Source organism: Gopherus evgoodei, chromosome 17, assembly GCF_007399415.2.
Source record: "Gopherus evgoodei ecotype Sinaloan lineage chromosome 17, rGopEvg1_v1.p, whole genome shotgun sequence".
In the NCBI taxonomy this organism is placed as follows: Eukaryota; Metazoa; Chordata; order Testudines; family Testudinidae; genus Gopherus; species Gopherus evgoodei.
Window position 1 is genome coordinate 2,364,336 of NC_044338.1, and position 17,742 is coordinate 2,382,077.

Genomic DNA, 17,742 nt, shown 5'->3' on the forward strand with positions numbered 1-17,742 from the left:
TGCGCAGATGAAAACAGAGTCTCAGTTGGGTGGCAGACTTGTCTCTGCTGCAGACGAAGGAACACGTATCATGATTATAAAATGTTTGTTTGGACATAGGCCAAAAGAAATACTTGATAGGGTTAATGAGAGCACCAGTTGCAGCTTCCTCCTCTCCCCATTGTCTAAGGGTTCATCTCTAATGCTCACACAAATATAGATCAGAGGGAAGCTTGAAGAAAGATGTTCCAGTGAATAAGGTACTAGCCTGAGACTTTGGTTAAGTTCCATACTCTGTGACAGACTTCCTGTATGAACTTGGGCAAATCCTTTAGTCTCCCTGTGTCAGTTCCCCACTTGTAAAATGTGGTTAATAGCACTTCCTGTTATCTGGTCATAGACTCAGGGTCTTCAAGGTCAGCAGAGATTATTGTGATCATCTAGTTTGACCTCCTGCATATCGCAGGCACAGAACTTTGCCCACCCACTTCTATAATAGACCCTTAACCTCTGGCTGAGTTACTGAAGTCCTCAAATCATGGATTAAAAACTTCAAGTTATAGAGAATCCACCATTCAGACTGGTTTCCCATGTTTAAGAAAGATGCATTCAAACAGGAACAGATGCAGAGATCACAGGTTTCATCAACCCATACACTCAGGTCTCCTCCTCTGTCACGTCCCACTGATAAGTCTGCAGCTTATAGCAAAAATCCTTGTTGTTCCTAAATGCATGACATTGTACTTTGCACTATTAAATTTCATCCCACTTCTATTACTCAGGTTTACAAGGTCATCCAAATTTTCCTGTATGATATTCCAGTCTGCTTTCATATTAACAATACCTCCCAGCTGTGTGTCATCCACAAAGTTTATTAGCGCACACTCACTTTTTGTGCCAAAGTCAGTAATAAAAATGTTAAATAAAATTGGTCTCAAGACTGATCCGTGAAGAACTCCACTATTAACTTGCCTCCAGCCTGACAGTTCACCTTTCGTTATGACCCGCTGTAGTCTTCCCTTTAACCAGTTCCTTATCCAACTTTCAATTCTCATATTAATCGTTATCTTCTCCAATTTATCTAATAATTTCCCATTTGGAGCTGTATCAAATGCCTCACTGAAATCTAGGTAGATAAAATCTACTGCGTTTCCATTGTTCAAAAAAATCAGTTATCTTCTCAAAGGAGGAGATCAGATTGGGCCGGCATGATCTACCTTTTGTAAAACGTGTTGTATTTTATCCGAATTACCATTCATCTCTCTGTCTTAACTACTTTCTGTTTCAAAATTTGTTCCAAGACCTTGCATACAATTGAGGTCAAACTAATCTTATGGCAATTTGCTTTGCCAATGGTTGGCACCATTTTCAGTACAGATCCTTACCTAGGGTGTTTATTTAGGTCTTGGAGGTTCTACTAGCAGCTCTCAGACAGGGAACAGTTCATATCTGTATCTTGTTTGATGACCTTCTGCTCTAGGCCCCATCCAGATGCAAGGCCCCAGTGGACACCCTACTAACAGTACAAGTACCAGGGAAGCATAGCTTTGAGATAAACTGGGAGAACCATTAGTTCTTAGCTATTTAAAGTTATTCATGTTCGGTGCAGTTTGTCACAAAGTATTCATTTCTAAGGAGTGAAAGCAGAAGTTAACAAAATCTATGTAGTGAGTTCAGTATTCCTTCAGAATGCACAATCCGGTCCTGCCCATGTCTTCTGTACATATATGCAACAGGGGCTAAATTCCACATAGTGCCTTTCCAGATTTTTTTTCTCCTATTGCATCCCCTGGACTTATCATCACTTCCAACCAAGATCAAGGTCCTTTCAGAAGTGTCCATATCACATCAGTGGCATATGATGAATAACAGATGTTGGAAGGCTCTCAAAATCTCAGAGCTAGACAAAACAGAGGTAACGTGCCAATTTAGGAGCTGGTGGTGCACCTTCAGCATAGGAATAGTCCAAGGCACATAGTCTAACAAAGAGAAGATGCTGTGTCAACTGCCTAAAACTACAAGCCGTCCTGCAAGACCTGAAGATATTCTTATATTCAGTGTCAGATATCCACATACATTCCATGGTGTAATTGAGCATGGAGATAGAAGCCAGGTCACTTGCTATGCAAGGAAAGGGCCAGATACTATTGATGGGCAAGGAGAATAACCTGTTCACCTGGGCAATGTACATCAAAGCGAAAAACAACCCAGCCGTAGATTGTCAAAGCAGGCAAAGTATGGACCTTGTGAGCAGGAGCCTAGGTTGAGGAGTGCTTTGACGCGGATCCAGAGTTTGTTTGTATTCCTGCTGTACCTGCTTCTGCCCTGGACTGCTCCGAAAGTCAGAAAGGAGAGGACTTTCATAGTTCTGATGGCATCATGGTAACTGCAGAGACCCTGAATTTTGGACCCAGTAAACACGATAACAGAACCACTGTTGTGTGTGCCACATAAAAAGGATCTCCTGACTGCCCCAAGGACCCCTTCGTGCAACCTCACTGCAGCAGACTAGCCAGCTGCCTGCCCTTTGACAGGAAGCAATTAAAGGAGGAGGGCTATTTGGCCAGGTAACCTCTACTCTTTCCATTTCCAGATAAGCTCTATCAATTGAGTAAATATATTATCTTGATAAAATTTTAAATGCTGCTTTAGAGAGCAGAGTTACACCAAGATCAGCAAAAATACATCATGTACAGTGCTAGAGTTCCTTCAGGACAATTTCACCATGGGTTTAAATGCACTGAAATGTAAGGTATGCACATCAACGCTACTCAGTGTGCTGGGAGTGTCAGAGGGAAGAATGTCTATATGCAGGCATTGAATTTGTTCAAGAAGCCTTACTCGTACATCTTCAACAACTACACAGGGGGAGTCCACCTTGGGATGTCAGATTGGTGTTCGATATCATTGTGGTATGTCCTTTAGAACTTCTGAGGGAGGTTTCTCTTTATTACCTTTCTGTCAAGTGAGGTTTTTATAGCAGTTATGTCAACAGTCTATAACCAGACAAATATTGGAATTAGGAACTCTGCCCATAGAACACGACTTCAGCATTTTTCTTACAGACAGAATAGTTCTTGGGGTCATCCTAGAATTTCTCCTTAAAGTCAACTGCATGTCCCATAAATCACAGGATGTAACACTGATGTTTTTGTGTCCCAAGCCATCATGCCCATCAGAAAAGCTATGGCATACCTTGGATGCTTGTATATCATTAAAAAACATTTTAAAGATAAAACTAGCTAGTTCAGGAAATATATCTCAGTATTTGTGCTCCATCATCTAACTGTAAGGAACAAAAAGTAATTCTTTGATCTCTAGATAGCCAGATGGTGTGTATTGGTCTCACATCTGTCAAAGATCTTATCTGTGTCTATATTCAGGCCACATTATCTGAGAGTAGTAGTGGACTCTTGGGTACACACATACACTCAAGAAGAAATCTGCCAATCTCCATGCATTCCTTCATAAAGTTCTTCAAAGTTACAATATGCCAGTGTCATCGCATGCTGTTCTTGGGATGATGGTGTGGCATGTTGTAGAGCAGCAGTCAATCAGGAAACCTTGGAAACTGGGAAATATATGAACCTTATTAATCAAAGAAAGTAAACTTTGGAATAAGCATTTAGCGTTTTTCCTCTTCTATCTGTATGCTAGATATGCTGTTTGACTCTTCTTTCTGTATGTTGTGCTCTTGCTTTGCAAGATTGGAGTTTGTTTTTTTTAATATCAGTAAGGTAAGTAGATACTACCATATGCCTACTCTGCTTGATGCATCAACCTTGATAAAAAGGAAGCATACTTGAGCTATGTTGGATAAAATCTTTTATAGACGTTTGACATAAGTTATAAAGCTTGTGCTGTTGAAGTAGTTGGTGTCTTTGTGATAGCAGGGAGGAATGTGAACTCTCAGGCACCTTTCTAGAAGTAAATGAAACATCAGCTGCTCCACGTTTGTCTACTAAAAGCCATTTGCATTCTATAATTTAAATCTTTTAGCTTAATTTTCTTGTCTTTCTTATATATGTAACGACTGCATCGTACGTTCATTTTCAGAATCTATCAATAAATAACCAAAAGATATAGAGCACTGAAAGGGGAATTACTAGTTTGCTCATTGTTTTTTTTAAATTATATTTGTGGGTCAGGCCTTAAATCTCCAATTTAAAAGGGATCGATATTTTGACATATCAGTTTGTATTTTAAGCATTCTTTTTTTTCTCGCTCTACCTTCAGGCATACGTGAGAATAAAAGAAAAATTTGTAAAAAGTCAATGGTTTCAGTAGTTCCAGTTTAATGTATTTATGATAGTGGTGGTAATTTTTGCTGTCAACTGGAAACCATTCAGGAAAATGCTAATAATGCATTGAGAGGATAATTTAATCTCCTCTTCATATGCTCCTTGGAACTGACCCAGATTCAAGAAACAAAATCCCTTTTCCCTTTTTTGACAGTTGTATGATGAAACTCAGTTCTCATTTATTTTATGCTATTACATTCAATCCTGCCAGAGGAAATTACTCTCAAAATTTAGTAATTGTTTACGCTATTTGTGGATTAGATGCTGTAAAAATCCTAAATACCAATTTCCCAATGGAGCTATGGACGAGCAGCAGTTTCAAAGGCCAGTGTGGTGTATTTTTGTTTTTTTGTTTTATTTGTTGGATTGTTTACTTTATAATCTTTAATGTTAGCAGAAATAGCTCAATTTTTTTTAGCTACTATGACTAGTGACATTAATTCGTTTTTAAGTGTGGTAGGTAAGCCGTACATTTAGCGGTGGTAAGGCATCCAATACCTGACACTAAAGATAGGTTTTCATGGATTTGACTATGGCCATGGCTACGCTACGAGCTAGGGGTGTGATTCCCAGCTCCTGTAGCTATACTCATGCTATCTCTCATTTCAGCTTGCACATTAAAAATAGTAGAATAGCCACAGTAGGCTGGGGCATGGAAGTGCCACCACTGTTGCTGCCTGTGGTACTGTAGTTTCACTGCTATTTTTAATGTGCTAGCTCAGATGAAAGTTAGCACAAGTATGTCTGTGCAAGCTGGGAATCATACCCCTAGCTCATAGGGTAGACAAAGCCTACGTGAAGGGTAGTTTATAGTGTGGAGGGTGGCAATAACTTAGCTAAAAGCAAAACCCACTCCAAAGTCACAGATGACTTGTTTGAACTTGGTGATGGAGGAACCTTCAGCTGATCATCCCTGTGGTCATCATTGGGCATTGTATCCGTCCAGCTTCTTTATGTTGTGTGATGTGTTTGATACCTAATGAAATGGGAAGTGACAGAGCATGGTAAACTATTTTACAACACACAAGTCTGTTGTGTGCTTCCACCTCTGCTTATATGAGTTATAGTCACCAGAATTTAGCAAATACCTATTTTTTAAAATTGAAAGATATTGAGTTTAATTCTTTGAAGTTGAATCTGTGGGAGAATGTGTGCTGTATTGTACCGCTAATAATCTGATTTACACACAAGCCTGCACACTAATCTTAGAGTTTTATTCTTTATAGCCTTTTGAATAGCCTTCTGGAGCTAAAGTCGTTCCTTTGATGCAGTAATACTTGGCACAGTCTAATACATTCTAATGGTCTTTGCTTCTCACCGGCTTTAGTCTGGGTGTGATTCTGAAAGTTGATCATAGTAGATATGGAGAAATCTCAACTAATGTAATTAATAGGCTTCTACAGTGAATTCTAAATATAGTCTGTTCCTAATATGTCTGTTTATTACGTTTAATACTTTGAAGATATTGCAAATAATTAGCCATGATATGTTGGTGACACAGATACATTTTACTGTACTGTTAGATAAGAACAGCCATACTGGGTCCGACCAATGGTCCATCTAGCCCAGTTTCCTTGTCTTCTGCCAGTGTCAAAGAGAATGAACAAACCAGAGCAATTTCAAGTGATCTCTCTTCTATCATCCAGTCCCAGCTTTTAGCAGTTGGAGTTTTAGGGACACCTGGAGTATAGGATTGCATCTCTTAGCATGTTGGTGAATAGACATGGATGGACTTATCCTCCATGGATTTACCTAATTCCTAGTTTTAACTCAGTTATACTTTTGGCCTTCACAACATCCCATGGCAATGAGTTCCACAGGTTGACTGTGTGTAGTGTGAAGAAGTACTTCCTTATGTTTGTTTTAAATTTGGTGCCTATTAATTTGATTGGGTGAACCCTAGTTCTTATGTTATGTGAAGGGAGAAATAACACTTAAACATTTTCTTCATACCACTTACGATTTTGTAGACCTCTACCATATCTTTCCTTAGCCATCTCTTTTCTAAAATGAATAATCCCAGTCTTTTTAATCTCTCCTCATATGGAATCTATTCCATACCCCTCATTGTTTTTGTTGCCCTTCTCTATACATTTTCCAATTCTAATATATATTTTTTCAGGTGAGATGACTGGAACTGCACTCAGTATTCAAGGGGTGGGTGTACCATGGATTTACTGTGCTAGTGAGGCTCTGTCTGTACAGGCATTACAATGGAATTTTAACAGTCCTGTTGCTGCTGTCTTTAAACTTTGTTGTAAGGTCTACACAAGACAGCGCTTAAATCTACACTTGGCATATAGCAGTGGAGGATGCAGAGCTTTGTTTATACTGCCCTTCAGTATCCCACTGGATCTTAGTCACAGGGATGGGGTCTTACTTTAGCAAGGGATGACATGGGTAACAAGTAGGCAGAAAACACGAAAGAAAACAGGTCTTCCAAACATGTGTGTTTTCCCCTTTCTCATTTTGCAAGTTCATGATGTCAGTGGTTCTGAGGGATGTGTTTGTATATAATAAACATAATTATAGGCAGCATAAAATTGTATGTACACATGGACTTTCACGGGTGTGTTAATGCAATTTCTACTAATTGATCAGATGAAAGTAATTTGATAAAACATTTTGGCCTGTAATCAGTTCCATTTCAGTGACATTACCAGTACCCAGTAAAATAAACAGAGTGCAGACTCTAGTATGTGTAAAAGGAGTTGGTTAGAATTTATATCACCTTGATCCTTCTCTGCTTTGATTAGAATATATATATATAATTTTTATTTTATCAACTTTTTGGAGTAATTCTTTGATTCTGAGTGGAATTGTCAAATTAAATTACATGTCAGTCATTATTAATATTTTATATAATATATTTTCTTAAATATGGATGATCACCAAAGAGGCGTACTGTATAATTTGAGTTTTATGCACCGATGTAGCTGCACTAATGCAGAGGTCTAGTGCAGAGGCACTGCACTGGAGCAAAAAGTGCATTGCATGCATGCAGCATTACCCTAAGATTGAAAATTAAAGTGCTGTGGTATATGTTTGGCACAGCAGGATTTAGATAAATCAGCATTAGCAGATAAAATAAGAATAATTGCCTTCAAATACCAATGGCATTGAGAGGTTTGAGTGACTTCATGTGAAAAGAATACAACCATAACAATTGTATGAAATACCAAAATTCATAAGAGTTGAATCCTTCAGTTTTCAATTCAATTTAGTTATGATCTTCTATTTTGTACTGTGATATATCTGCATTATTACTGCATCTGAAATAATGCATGTCACTTTCCACCCTCTCTTTCTGAAATCTCCTTTCCTCCTTCCAACTCCCACCTCTCCCAAAAATTAAAGCATCTTCGTTCCAAGAAAGGGAGTAGCAAGGTGGATAAAAATTGATTTTTTTATTTAAATTGGATTTTTCTGATATTATTTAAATTATATATTTTTTCTTTTTTAAAATAAACCTGTTTATATTAAATTCAGATTTCATTTTAAAGTATTTTGTGGCCTAAACTTATTCTAATCTCTTTAAACATTTTAAAATAAATATGTAGAATCCATGAGCCTCTATCTAAAACCTTGAGATAAAGACTGCTTTTCTATATACAGACAGAATCGGGAAAACATCTAACTTTTGAGTCTGAGCTTTATAAATATGGCACTCTAGATCATATACTGTATTAAGGGCTTGTTTTGTTTATTAAAAATACATTCTGTACTCTCTTTTATGTGTTTAATTAACTTCCAGTTACTAATCTAATACAACTTGACACAAATCATGAGCAAAAGGTTAATTCTCTAGTAAATAAGCAATATATTATTCACCATTTTCTAACATACTGAAATTGTACAATTAATAAGAATCTGAAAATATTAAGCTATATAATTGCTTGAATAAATGTATATAGTTATAGTGTACCTCACAGGTAGCATAAAGTTGTACCAAGTCTTGTGTAAAGGTTCTAGTTAGTTGCAAAGTAACATGTTTTAATAGTTATATCAACCAACGAGAATGCAGCTTTCTTTAGAAAATGACTGAAATTGAAATAGAAATGGAAAAGTTGATTAAAATCAGTTATTTAAATTTAGGCTTTCCACCTGGTATTTAAATCATAAATTAAATTGCTGATTTAAATGGTCTTGATTTAAATCTCCACCCTGGGGGGGTAGAGTGTTTGAACTGATAGACTTGCTGAACCTTGATGTGTGTGTGTTGTACTTCCTGCTTCAGATAAAGACAAGGAGTAGTTAATGTTACAACTTTTTATTTTTTTTTAAAGTGGAACTATTTCATTGTACAATAAAGCAAAAGACAGCAACAAGATGTAAAGCTATTTAATGGGTGGAAATTGTGCTAGTATGTCTTGGCAATGCTTGTTCGTTTTAAACTTACACAAGGATAGGCATAACATCATGTATAAATTTGTAACTATTGCACTAAAATTAGTTTTTGTGTGTGTGTATACACACAAACACACACACACATTATATACTTTAAATATAAAGTAGTAATTATGTTCATGATTCAGGATCATCAAACTTTGAGAATAGAAGAAGAAAATTTCTTTTAAGGTATTTGAAATAACAGATGGATAGTCCTGACGTTTTTGCTGGCCCCACTTTAATTTGCCATTTAGTATGTGAAGTAAGGCAGAGAACCAGCCTCACACCACTTCTGTACAAGTAGTCAGTTAGACTGGAGGGAGTTTCAGCACTGGTAAAAAGCCCTGCCTGTTGATGACATTTCACAGGCATACTCAAAAATCATGCCAAGAATGAGAATAGTGGCTAGTTTGAGGGGGACAACTCTGTAATCTAGCTCAGCTCTGTGTATCTAAGATTCTCATTCTCTGTCTCTCTCTCTCTCTCTCAGATGCACTATAAAGGGGACATGTGACTTTTGGCCATATTGGCAGGTTTGTCCAAGCCTAGACCCCACTGATTGACAGATGTAAGGGAAAGAGCATTGTGGGATTGCAGCAGTTGCTTTTGAACAACAATGTCCTTTTTGTAAGAATCTGATGCTTTTTAAAAGATGCAACATGACATCATTACCGTTGATCCAAGAAACATTCCTTCAATAATACTGAGTGTGCTGTGGTTATCAGCTCCCTTCCCCCATTCCTTTCTCTTGCCTCTCTGACTTATGGTTTTTGTCTATTGTTCAGCTCTAGGCTGTAAATGCGAAACAGTTGTCTTTTAATGTCATGTTCTTTTTAGGGCTGGAATCAAATGTAATATTGTTGACCTTTTTGCTTTTCTATCACATCTGTTTTAAATGAAGTACATTTCAGGTGTCTGCTAAGTTGCAGCTAATTCTTGTTCTCTCCTGTGTGAAACCTTAAGAGATAAAAATAGATAATACTTAGTCCTGCCTCAGTGCAGGGGACTGGACTAGATGACCTTTCAAGGTCCCTTCCAGTCCTGCATTTCTGTGATAAGATGTAGGCATGACAATACTGTACATTTGACTCCATCTTATTGAGCTACATTATATATATATATATATATAATATGTGTGTGTGTGTGTAAAAATTCCTGTGCTAATCATATGTTTTACTATAAATGAACAGATAAATTAATAGGTTGACATCAGTGTCACTGTAATGGCACCTGCATAAATACATACATAAAACACATTAATAATTATAGTTCATAATTCCATTTAATTTCTTATACTCAGTTCATCACTGTGGTACACCTCTACCTTGATATATTGCTGTCCTCGGGAGCCAAAAAATCTTACTGCATTATGGGTGAAACTGCGTTATATCGAACTTGCTTTGATCCACCAGAGTGCGCAGCCGTGCCCCCCAGAGCACTGCTTTACTGTGTTATATCTGAATTTGTGTTATGTCGGGTCACGTTATATTGAGGTAGAGGTGTATCTGCATGTGTAATTGTTCCTTAGGTGTTGAGAATGGGCTATCATGGAAACACATTTATGGTTATATTACAAATGTTTAAAATCCTGGCTGTTTGGAGGTACATTATGGAAATCCTGGATTTTGCTTGATTTTCTTGCATCCTATCTCACAAATCCCTCTTAGCCAGACAAGCTGGAGAGTCATGCAGCATCGATAGCTAGGTATGTCTTGGCTGTGCTCAAACACAATAGTGCTTTCCATGGTGTGGTTCTGGCAGTTGCTTGAAACTAACAAGGATCATGTTGTCTTTGTCAGTTTCACATGCTGCTGGTGCCTAGAGGAAAGTGCTACTATGCACAAGCACTCTAAGAAGCATTATTTTTTTCTGTAGGAGTTGCTTCCAGGAGGAAGGGCAGAACCAATGATTCACCAGAGATCTGGAGACTTGAAGAGAGGTGGGGGTATAGAGACCAGAAAAGGAGACAATTGGGCAGGGATAATTACCTTTAAACATAACACTTAAACTCAGATTTACGGTCCTTGTCTGCTATGAAGTTAAAAACCTTCTGTAGGTTTAACAACAAAATGTAAAGTGTGGAAGTGTAAACCTTGACTAGACAGAACAAAAAGATTTGGAGAAGAAAGTGAATAGTATGTTAGCTATTTGCCAGTGATATAGTTGTTTTGGTTGGTAACATTTTATGGAGGATTGTGAGAAACTCCCATTGCCAAGGCATTGTCCTCACTAGGCGAATATGTGAGTTTTTAACATGTTAGCGAAAATCCTAGAATAGACAAGGCAAGTTTTTGTTGTTTTAACTTGTGTTAGCTGGTCCAGGTAAAGAACTGCAACTGCCCTGTCTACAATAGGATTTTAACACATTAAAAGTACAGCTTTTTTCCTAGTGTAGACAAGGTCCAAAATGGCCTATACATTTTGGATAAATGTAAGGCAAAGCAGACTTAAAACACAAAGCACTTCACACATGCTAATGGCTTCTGAACTTTCAGGTTCTCCTGTGAAAAGCTATTGGAGATGGCTTAATGCAAATGGCTTTGTTCTGTGCTTATAGCAGTTAGAGGAAACCTCAGTGCTTGAGTTTGTCTGAAGGGACAGATAGCCACATGTTACTCTTTCTGATTTTGGTCACCATCCCTCTAAGATGTGGATAATGATAGAAAATATCAAGAGCAGGCATATAAGATAGAGGTCTTGAATTTATGCATCAGAAGAGACTGAAGAGTCTGAGGGTATGGGCTTGTCTACACTGCACCTCTGTAGGGCTTCAGTGAAGATGCCACCTCCACCAATGGGAGAGTTAGGTAATTGATCTTCCTGAGAGGTGGCAGCCTAGGTTGACAGGAGAGTTCTTCCGTTGACGTAGCGCTGACTGCGCTGGGGGTTAGGCTGGGTTAGCTGCGTTATTCAGGTGTGTGAATTTTTCACACCCCTGCACGACCTAGTTGTACCAAATTCTCCTTTTGACCTAGCTACCACCTCTCAGAGGTTATCTAGGCTGATGGGAAAGCCCCCCACCCCTTCCCCATGGGATAGGTAGCATTAGCATGGTGCAGCTGCAGCACTTCAGGGCAGACAAGCCCTTATTTAACTATGAAAGAAGGGTTCAAGGGGATTTGATGGAAGTATTGACAATTAGTGACAGTTGATCAGTACCTCCTTTTTAGCCTGTGGTCTAATCAAAGAAGAAGGTAATACTGAATTAAATTAAGGTAAAGGGCAGTAAGTTTAGAACCAAGGAAGGAAATGTTCCTTTACACACACTGTAAGCCAGAGAATTCACTATTGCCAGAGATCATCGAGAGACATACTGTTGGGTGGATTTTTAAAAAGGAGCAGATAGTTGTATAGCCATTGACATCTGTATCTCTGCAAATGAAAGATCACTTGGGGAATTAAGCCTTTATAAGCTGGTCAATTTTTGTAGGCCTGGAAGGAATTTTTTCCCATTAGATCGCTGCATGATTGGCTAAGTGGATTGTAGGTGGGTTTTCATTTTTTGTGTGCCTTCCATAGAGGGATAAATTGCAGGCCTCTGTTGAAGGCACGATACCAGACTTGCATAGCAGTTGGACTGATTGGTATAGCAACTCCTGTGTTAACAGCATCACTCGTTATGAGTGGGATGCTTGGTCTACAAAAAATTTGGACTCTGCTTATCTATAGACTTCAGTAATGAGTTGCTTTGCTCTGGCTCTGAGATTCGTAATCAGTGATAAGTTGTAATGTTTTTTTTTACAGTAATCCATGCTGAAGAGGCCCCATTCATACAAATGAACAAAGGGTTGAGGCAGCACTTTCAACCCAGATAGTCAGTCGGCTAACTGCCCAGCAGGATGCCATCAACCAGCCGAGCGGGCAGCCTGAAGGACCCAGAAATTGCAGAACTCTTCTTCAAAGAAGATCCAGAAAAACTCTTCACAGATCTCCGAGAGATTGGCCATGGAAGCTTTGGAGCAGTTTATTTTGTAAGTAATTTGAACAGACAGTAATTTGTGAATATTAGCTGGCTAATTTTTAACTCTGGATATTGCCTTTTTACTATTTATTAAGGGGAAAATTAACTAGTCTGAAACATTTGCAGTTTTTATGGTAGGCTCTTTGGGTGAGGGAGGGTGGTCTTGTTATGTGTTTGCACAGTGTCTAGCACAATGGGGCCTCAATCCCTCCCTTGAGTCTCTAGGTGTTACAACCATATTAATAATAAAGAGAAGCCGAGTCAGGGTCCATGACTGGGGCTCTTAGGCATGACAGTAATACAAACAGTAGTAAGTAGTCAGGGATCTAGCTGCACATTAAAGTTGCAGGGGGCTAGCAGCAGCAGCAAAGTTTGCAATTGCAAGGCAAAGTACTTGAAAAGAGACAGCTTCCATCGTAAATCAAAGAGTGTTTTGCATCAGCAAGTAATCTAGTCTGTGTCATAAAACAAACTACAGCTACTGTGGCTTGGTTAGCCAATTAAACTCCTGGTTACCCTTCTGGCAGTGTTAACTGCCATTAAACTATCTGTCTGGAGCTGAAAAGCCCAGACCCAATCTCTCCATTCCACAGACCCCACATACTAATCACAGCACTAACAGGGAACGTGTTCACCTGAGGCTCAGTCTTGGGCATGCTCGGTAGTGCACCTCTTGGTCTCACCTGGCTAACATCATCAAGGCCCATGTTTCCGCCACTGTTCATGACTGGCAGCTCAGTTCTATTGCTCTGCTCAGCTCTTCATTTCAGCCCCTCCCCTCTGATTGGCAGTGCAGTTCTGTTGCGCCATACAGTTCCTTCTCACCCCTTGCTCCTGTGAGCAGCTCAGTTTTCTTTCTCCACCCGCCACTCAGCCCCTCCACAGCCATTTTCTCTCTCACTGTGTCATTTGGTCTGCCCCAATGTCCCCTGCTGTCCTTGTCCAACAGACAGGAATCCCAATACTTGTCCATATAACATTCCTACTTGACCTGAGCTTTTGGAGAACTGGATTTTTCCCCACCTCCTCTCTGCTTACATAGCACAGCCGAGACATGGGATCTCTCTTAGCCTCTTACAGCTACTTCATTTGCAACTTACTGTCTGTTAACCAAAGTGCATACTGTGAGACCTTCATTAAAAGGCCATTTTCTGGTGCAAACCTTTTCTCATTTATAAGAGGTGTGGCCAGACCTTTCAGTTTTCTTACAGAGAGCTATTTGTGTCAGTATTTTATGAGCTTCCTATTCATTGTTAATAATTGCAGCAGACTACGTTGGGAACCTTCCAGCACAAATTTAATGCAGCACAGATGAACTAATTAGGAAAAGCGTCTTAATTTTGTTCCTTGCTTAAAATTATGAGCAGCCATTGTCTGGGAACAGATTGGTGTGAGCAAATGTTTTATAATGAAGTAAATGCCACAGGTGAACATTGCTTAATAGCATTAAATTCACTGCAGAAAAAACTGGAAATAGATTTCATATTGACTCACTCCTCCCCTCTGCCCACTTTTTGATACAATTTTTTAAATGATTCCAACCTTGCTACATATTATTATGGCACATAGGTGTCATGGGGGGGATAGTTAACCAAAACAAGCACATTGTTAGCAGTCACCTGCATGCTTTGTGGTAGGGGTGCTCTCAAACAGCAAGAAAAGAGGAGCATTCATCACATCAGTATCTCTGTGAACTCCATGTTTCTTTTCAAGTTAAAAATCATTTAAGCGTTGGATGCCTTTTACCAAGACACCCTTCAAGCAACATGACAAGTGCTGCCATGAATTTAAATGGTGGAGAACCCACCCCCCCAAGCTTTTCAACCCTGCTCTTCTCTACATGCTCTCTCACTAAACATTATTGTCAGAAAGTTCATTAACAAAGAGGGATTTCTACCTTACTGTGTTCAGATTGTGCTTCTGATGCACTGCAGGTAGGAGATTAAACAGTCTTCCTAAAGGACAAAAGGTAAGCTTTGCATGATGCTGCTCAAATGTTTGTGTATCATGTGTCTTTTGTTAATAAAGGAGTGTGCCCCATAGAAGATGTGTGGTTTGTTACTGTATATTGTCATTTTGCATTTTAAGCTTCAACACACAAACTAGACATGATTACAGTATCTTTTTTGCTCTTGAAAATCTCTTGTAAGAAATTTTGTATCTGAAGCTGTTTTTTAGATAGACATTATATTACGTAAAGGTCTACCCAAAAAGATGAGATGGACCTGGTGGGTGGAGAGGAATTTGTTAAGATAAAGATTATGTATATGAAGTTAGATTGGGAGGGCATAATGTCTCATTTCTGATTTTCTTGCAAAACCAATAATTCCTTACTAAAATAAAAATTATCTTGTGTTCCATCAGCAATATTCAGTTCTTGGATAATACACTATTAAAGTGTTCTCTAGTTAAGTTAAATGTAATTAAAACTTCAAAGGAGCATTGCCAAACTTGCTGTACTTAAAGTATCAGCTTTGTTATGCTTTTTGCGTCACACGCATACATCTTGTATCATTGGTCTAGCTACTCCATTCTTGGAAACTTTGATACCTTGCCTTCTCTTGAGGACTGAACACACTATGCATGTGCATACATGCCTGAAATCTCAAACAGGCCCTGGGTTGTATGATCATCTAATGAATTGGGTGGCATCATAACAACAGTGCAGCCCTTGTTTTGGATGTCATGGATTTTTCCAGGCTAGGGAAGACACTTCAAAGAAGCTGGATGCCTTTAACTCTCTGGCTTGTCACCCTTCCTGGCTCTTTTCTTTTCCTATTCAGATTCTGGCAGCTATTGACTGCTGATGTTAGCTTATGATCAATAATATTTGTGTGTTTGAGGTGGGTGTTATTTTGGGGGAGGATCGGTTGTTTGTTTTTTTAGTAAAGAAACTTTTTTTCCCCCATCTACTTTTGTTGTATACAGCTTGGCCTGGGAATGTTGTTAATAAAACACATCTAGGAACTGTTTAGGAACTGGAAGAAGCCATACATCCCCAAAATCTTGCCCTTTGAATTGTATTTTAATTCTGTTTTCCTTTTCTTTATTATACCTCTTACTCGACCCCTTCACCCACATGTCCAGAACCAGGTCTAGATAAGACTCAAACTCATACTCTTTTGATCATCTTCTGTAATAACTTATTCTATAGGTCTACTTTCTATCCTGCTCTCCAAGTTTTAGAGCATTGTATAAAGTTTAACTACGATTCCTTTCATTATTTTTCTGAACTCTGTTGGTTCACCTCAGGGTATTATCACCCCAGTAATCACAAGACTATCGATTACATTTTTGTTTTTAGTATCATCTTTGCTGCCCTAATACCTTATCCTTTTCAGTGCAAGAATAGCCTTTCTTTTATACAGTAACCAGCGCTATGTAGAGCACTCCAGAGAGGGCAAGGAGGTGGGTGTACTGACTCTTTTGTTATGTCTTCATTCCTTCTGCTGCTATAATCTGGTGTCTTGTTTGCCCTTTTTTATTGTAGCTGTTCACCGATGTGATGATTTCAGTGATTCCCTCCTCCAAATAAACCTCAAATCCTTTGGGATAAGTGTGCTAGGTGATGGTTCTATTCAACAAATATTCCCACAATTTTCTTTTCTCCCAGTCTGATAGTTCTACCTTGAATATTTGTCATCTGTTGGGCCAATCTCCCAAATATTAGGGATGTTTTTTGGAGTATGTGGGGCAAGGGAAGTATTTTTATGGTAGGTTCAGGGTGGTATTTTAAGCACTCTCTGTTAACCCTCCAGTGTCCCTCGCCACATAAAACCTGTGCAATGTTGTTAATAAATATTTTCTTAATTATTTATTGAAGGTTTAAGGGTAGTAATTATCCAAGAGTATAGGAGTATGGACAAACAGAAAGATAGTAGCACAACAGAATTGCAGCTGGTATAGAAACAAATAAGAATATCATCAGATGAATATAGCAGGATGTATTCAAAAATGTAAAGTATAAAACTGAAGCAAGTTTAAAAAACAAAACGTATTTGAATTTTGCCTCCTTGGGATGCAGTCTGGCTTTGTGGTGAAGGTGAAGGGCTGGGAGATGGTACCCCTGGGTTCCCATCCTTGCTGCAGTGCTGATTCTGTGATCTTGGGCAAGTCAGCCCCCGACCCCTTTGTAAATGAGGATATTTCTGTCCCTCACAAGTCTGTTGCAAGACTAAGTTGATATTTGTCTAGTGCATTGGGCTCCACAATCTAAGTTTGTTGTTGTATTCCAAGGTCCCAACCCCAGAGATTTTGTAGATTAGGGGTGAAATCCTGACCCTGTGGAAGTCCATGGGAGTTTCACTATTGACTTCATAGGGGCAGAATTATACCTTCAGTGCCTGCATCAGGTGCACAGGGAGCAGCCATGGCTGATGTTTGTTACTGATAGTTGGGCTGCCAAAGACTGTTGCAGATGTTCATTTTATTGTGATGAGCAAAGGGAATTTTCTCCAGAAGGATGGGAATCCAGAGGGTTCTAGATTTTTGCCTGGCCAGAGTGGTGGTGGTCTTGCAGTAGATCAGTGCTAGATGTTTGACTTCCAGGGCACTCTTGAAGAGCCACCTATCCTTGCTTATTCAAAAAAAGGGCTTATTCAAAAGATCAGGTATGCTGGTATTTTCTAATAGCAAAGCAGGTTCATCCCTGTCAGTGTTGGTACCTGTAGTTTATCCTTTCAAATAATGAATCCAAATAGGGGATACAAGGGCCCTCTGAAACAATGTGTATTAATATTGCCCTGTTAAAATCCACATCTCCAGCAATTCAGTAGTACTGTAGATAAAAATCTCAGGAAGATAGAGAAAATTTCATGAGCAGAACTATTTCTCAATTGAATGTTTTTCACAGTTTTCATGAGGTGACAACAGCTCTTTAAATCTTATTTCTGCCTTTTATTTCAGCAGAAACACAGGGCATGTTGTTGCTGTATTTTGGATTGGCAAGCAGTCCTCACTTAAGATCTGCTTTGTGCTTAATAAATTACAACCCTAGCTAATACTGATTGGCATGGTTGTGGCAGAGGAAACAGTTGGGTCTATGAACAATTTCCTCTGCCTAGAGAAGATCTCTAGGAGTTACAATGTTTAAATTTTACTGGTAAAAAAATA

The 17,742-nt window shown here is 38.8% G+C and overlaps 1 protein-coding gene across 1 annotated transcript in view; it reads left to right on the plus strand.

The window, feature by feature from the left end:
- TAOK1 (TAO kinase 1) overlaps positions 1–17,742 on the plus strand; it is a 120,345-nt gene that overhangs the window by 30,368 nt on the left and 72,235 nt on the right. Inside the window, exon 2 of the mRNA XM_030537144.1 lies at positions 12,414–12,640. Coding sequence (XP_030393004.1) covers positions 12,509–12,640 — 132 coding nt within the window. The 5' untranslated portion in view covers positions 12,414–12,508. The remainder of the gene's footprint in view (positions 1–12,413; positions 12,641–17,742) is intronic.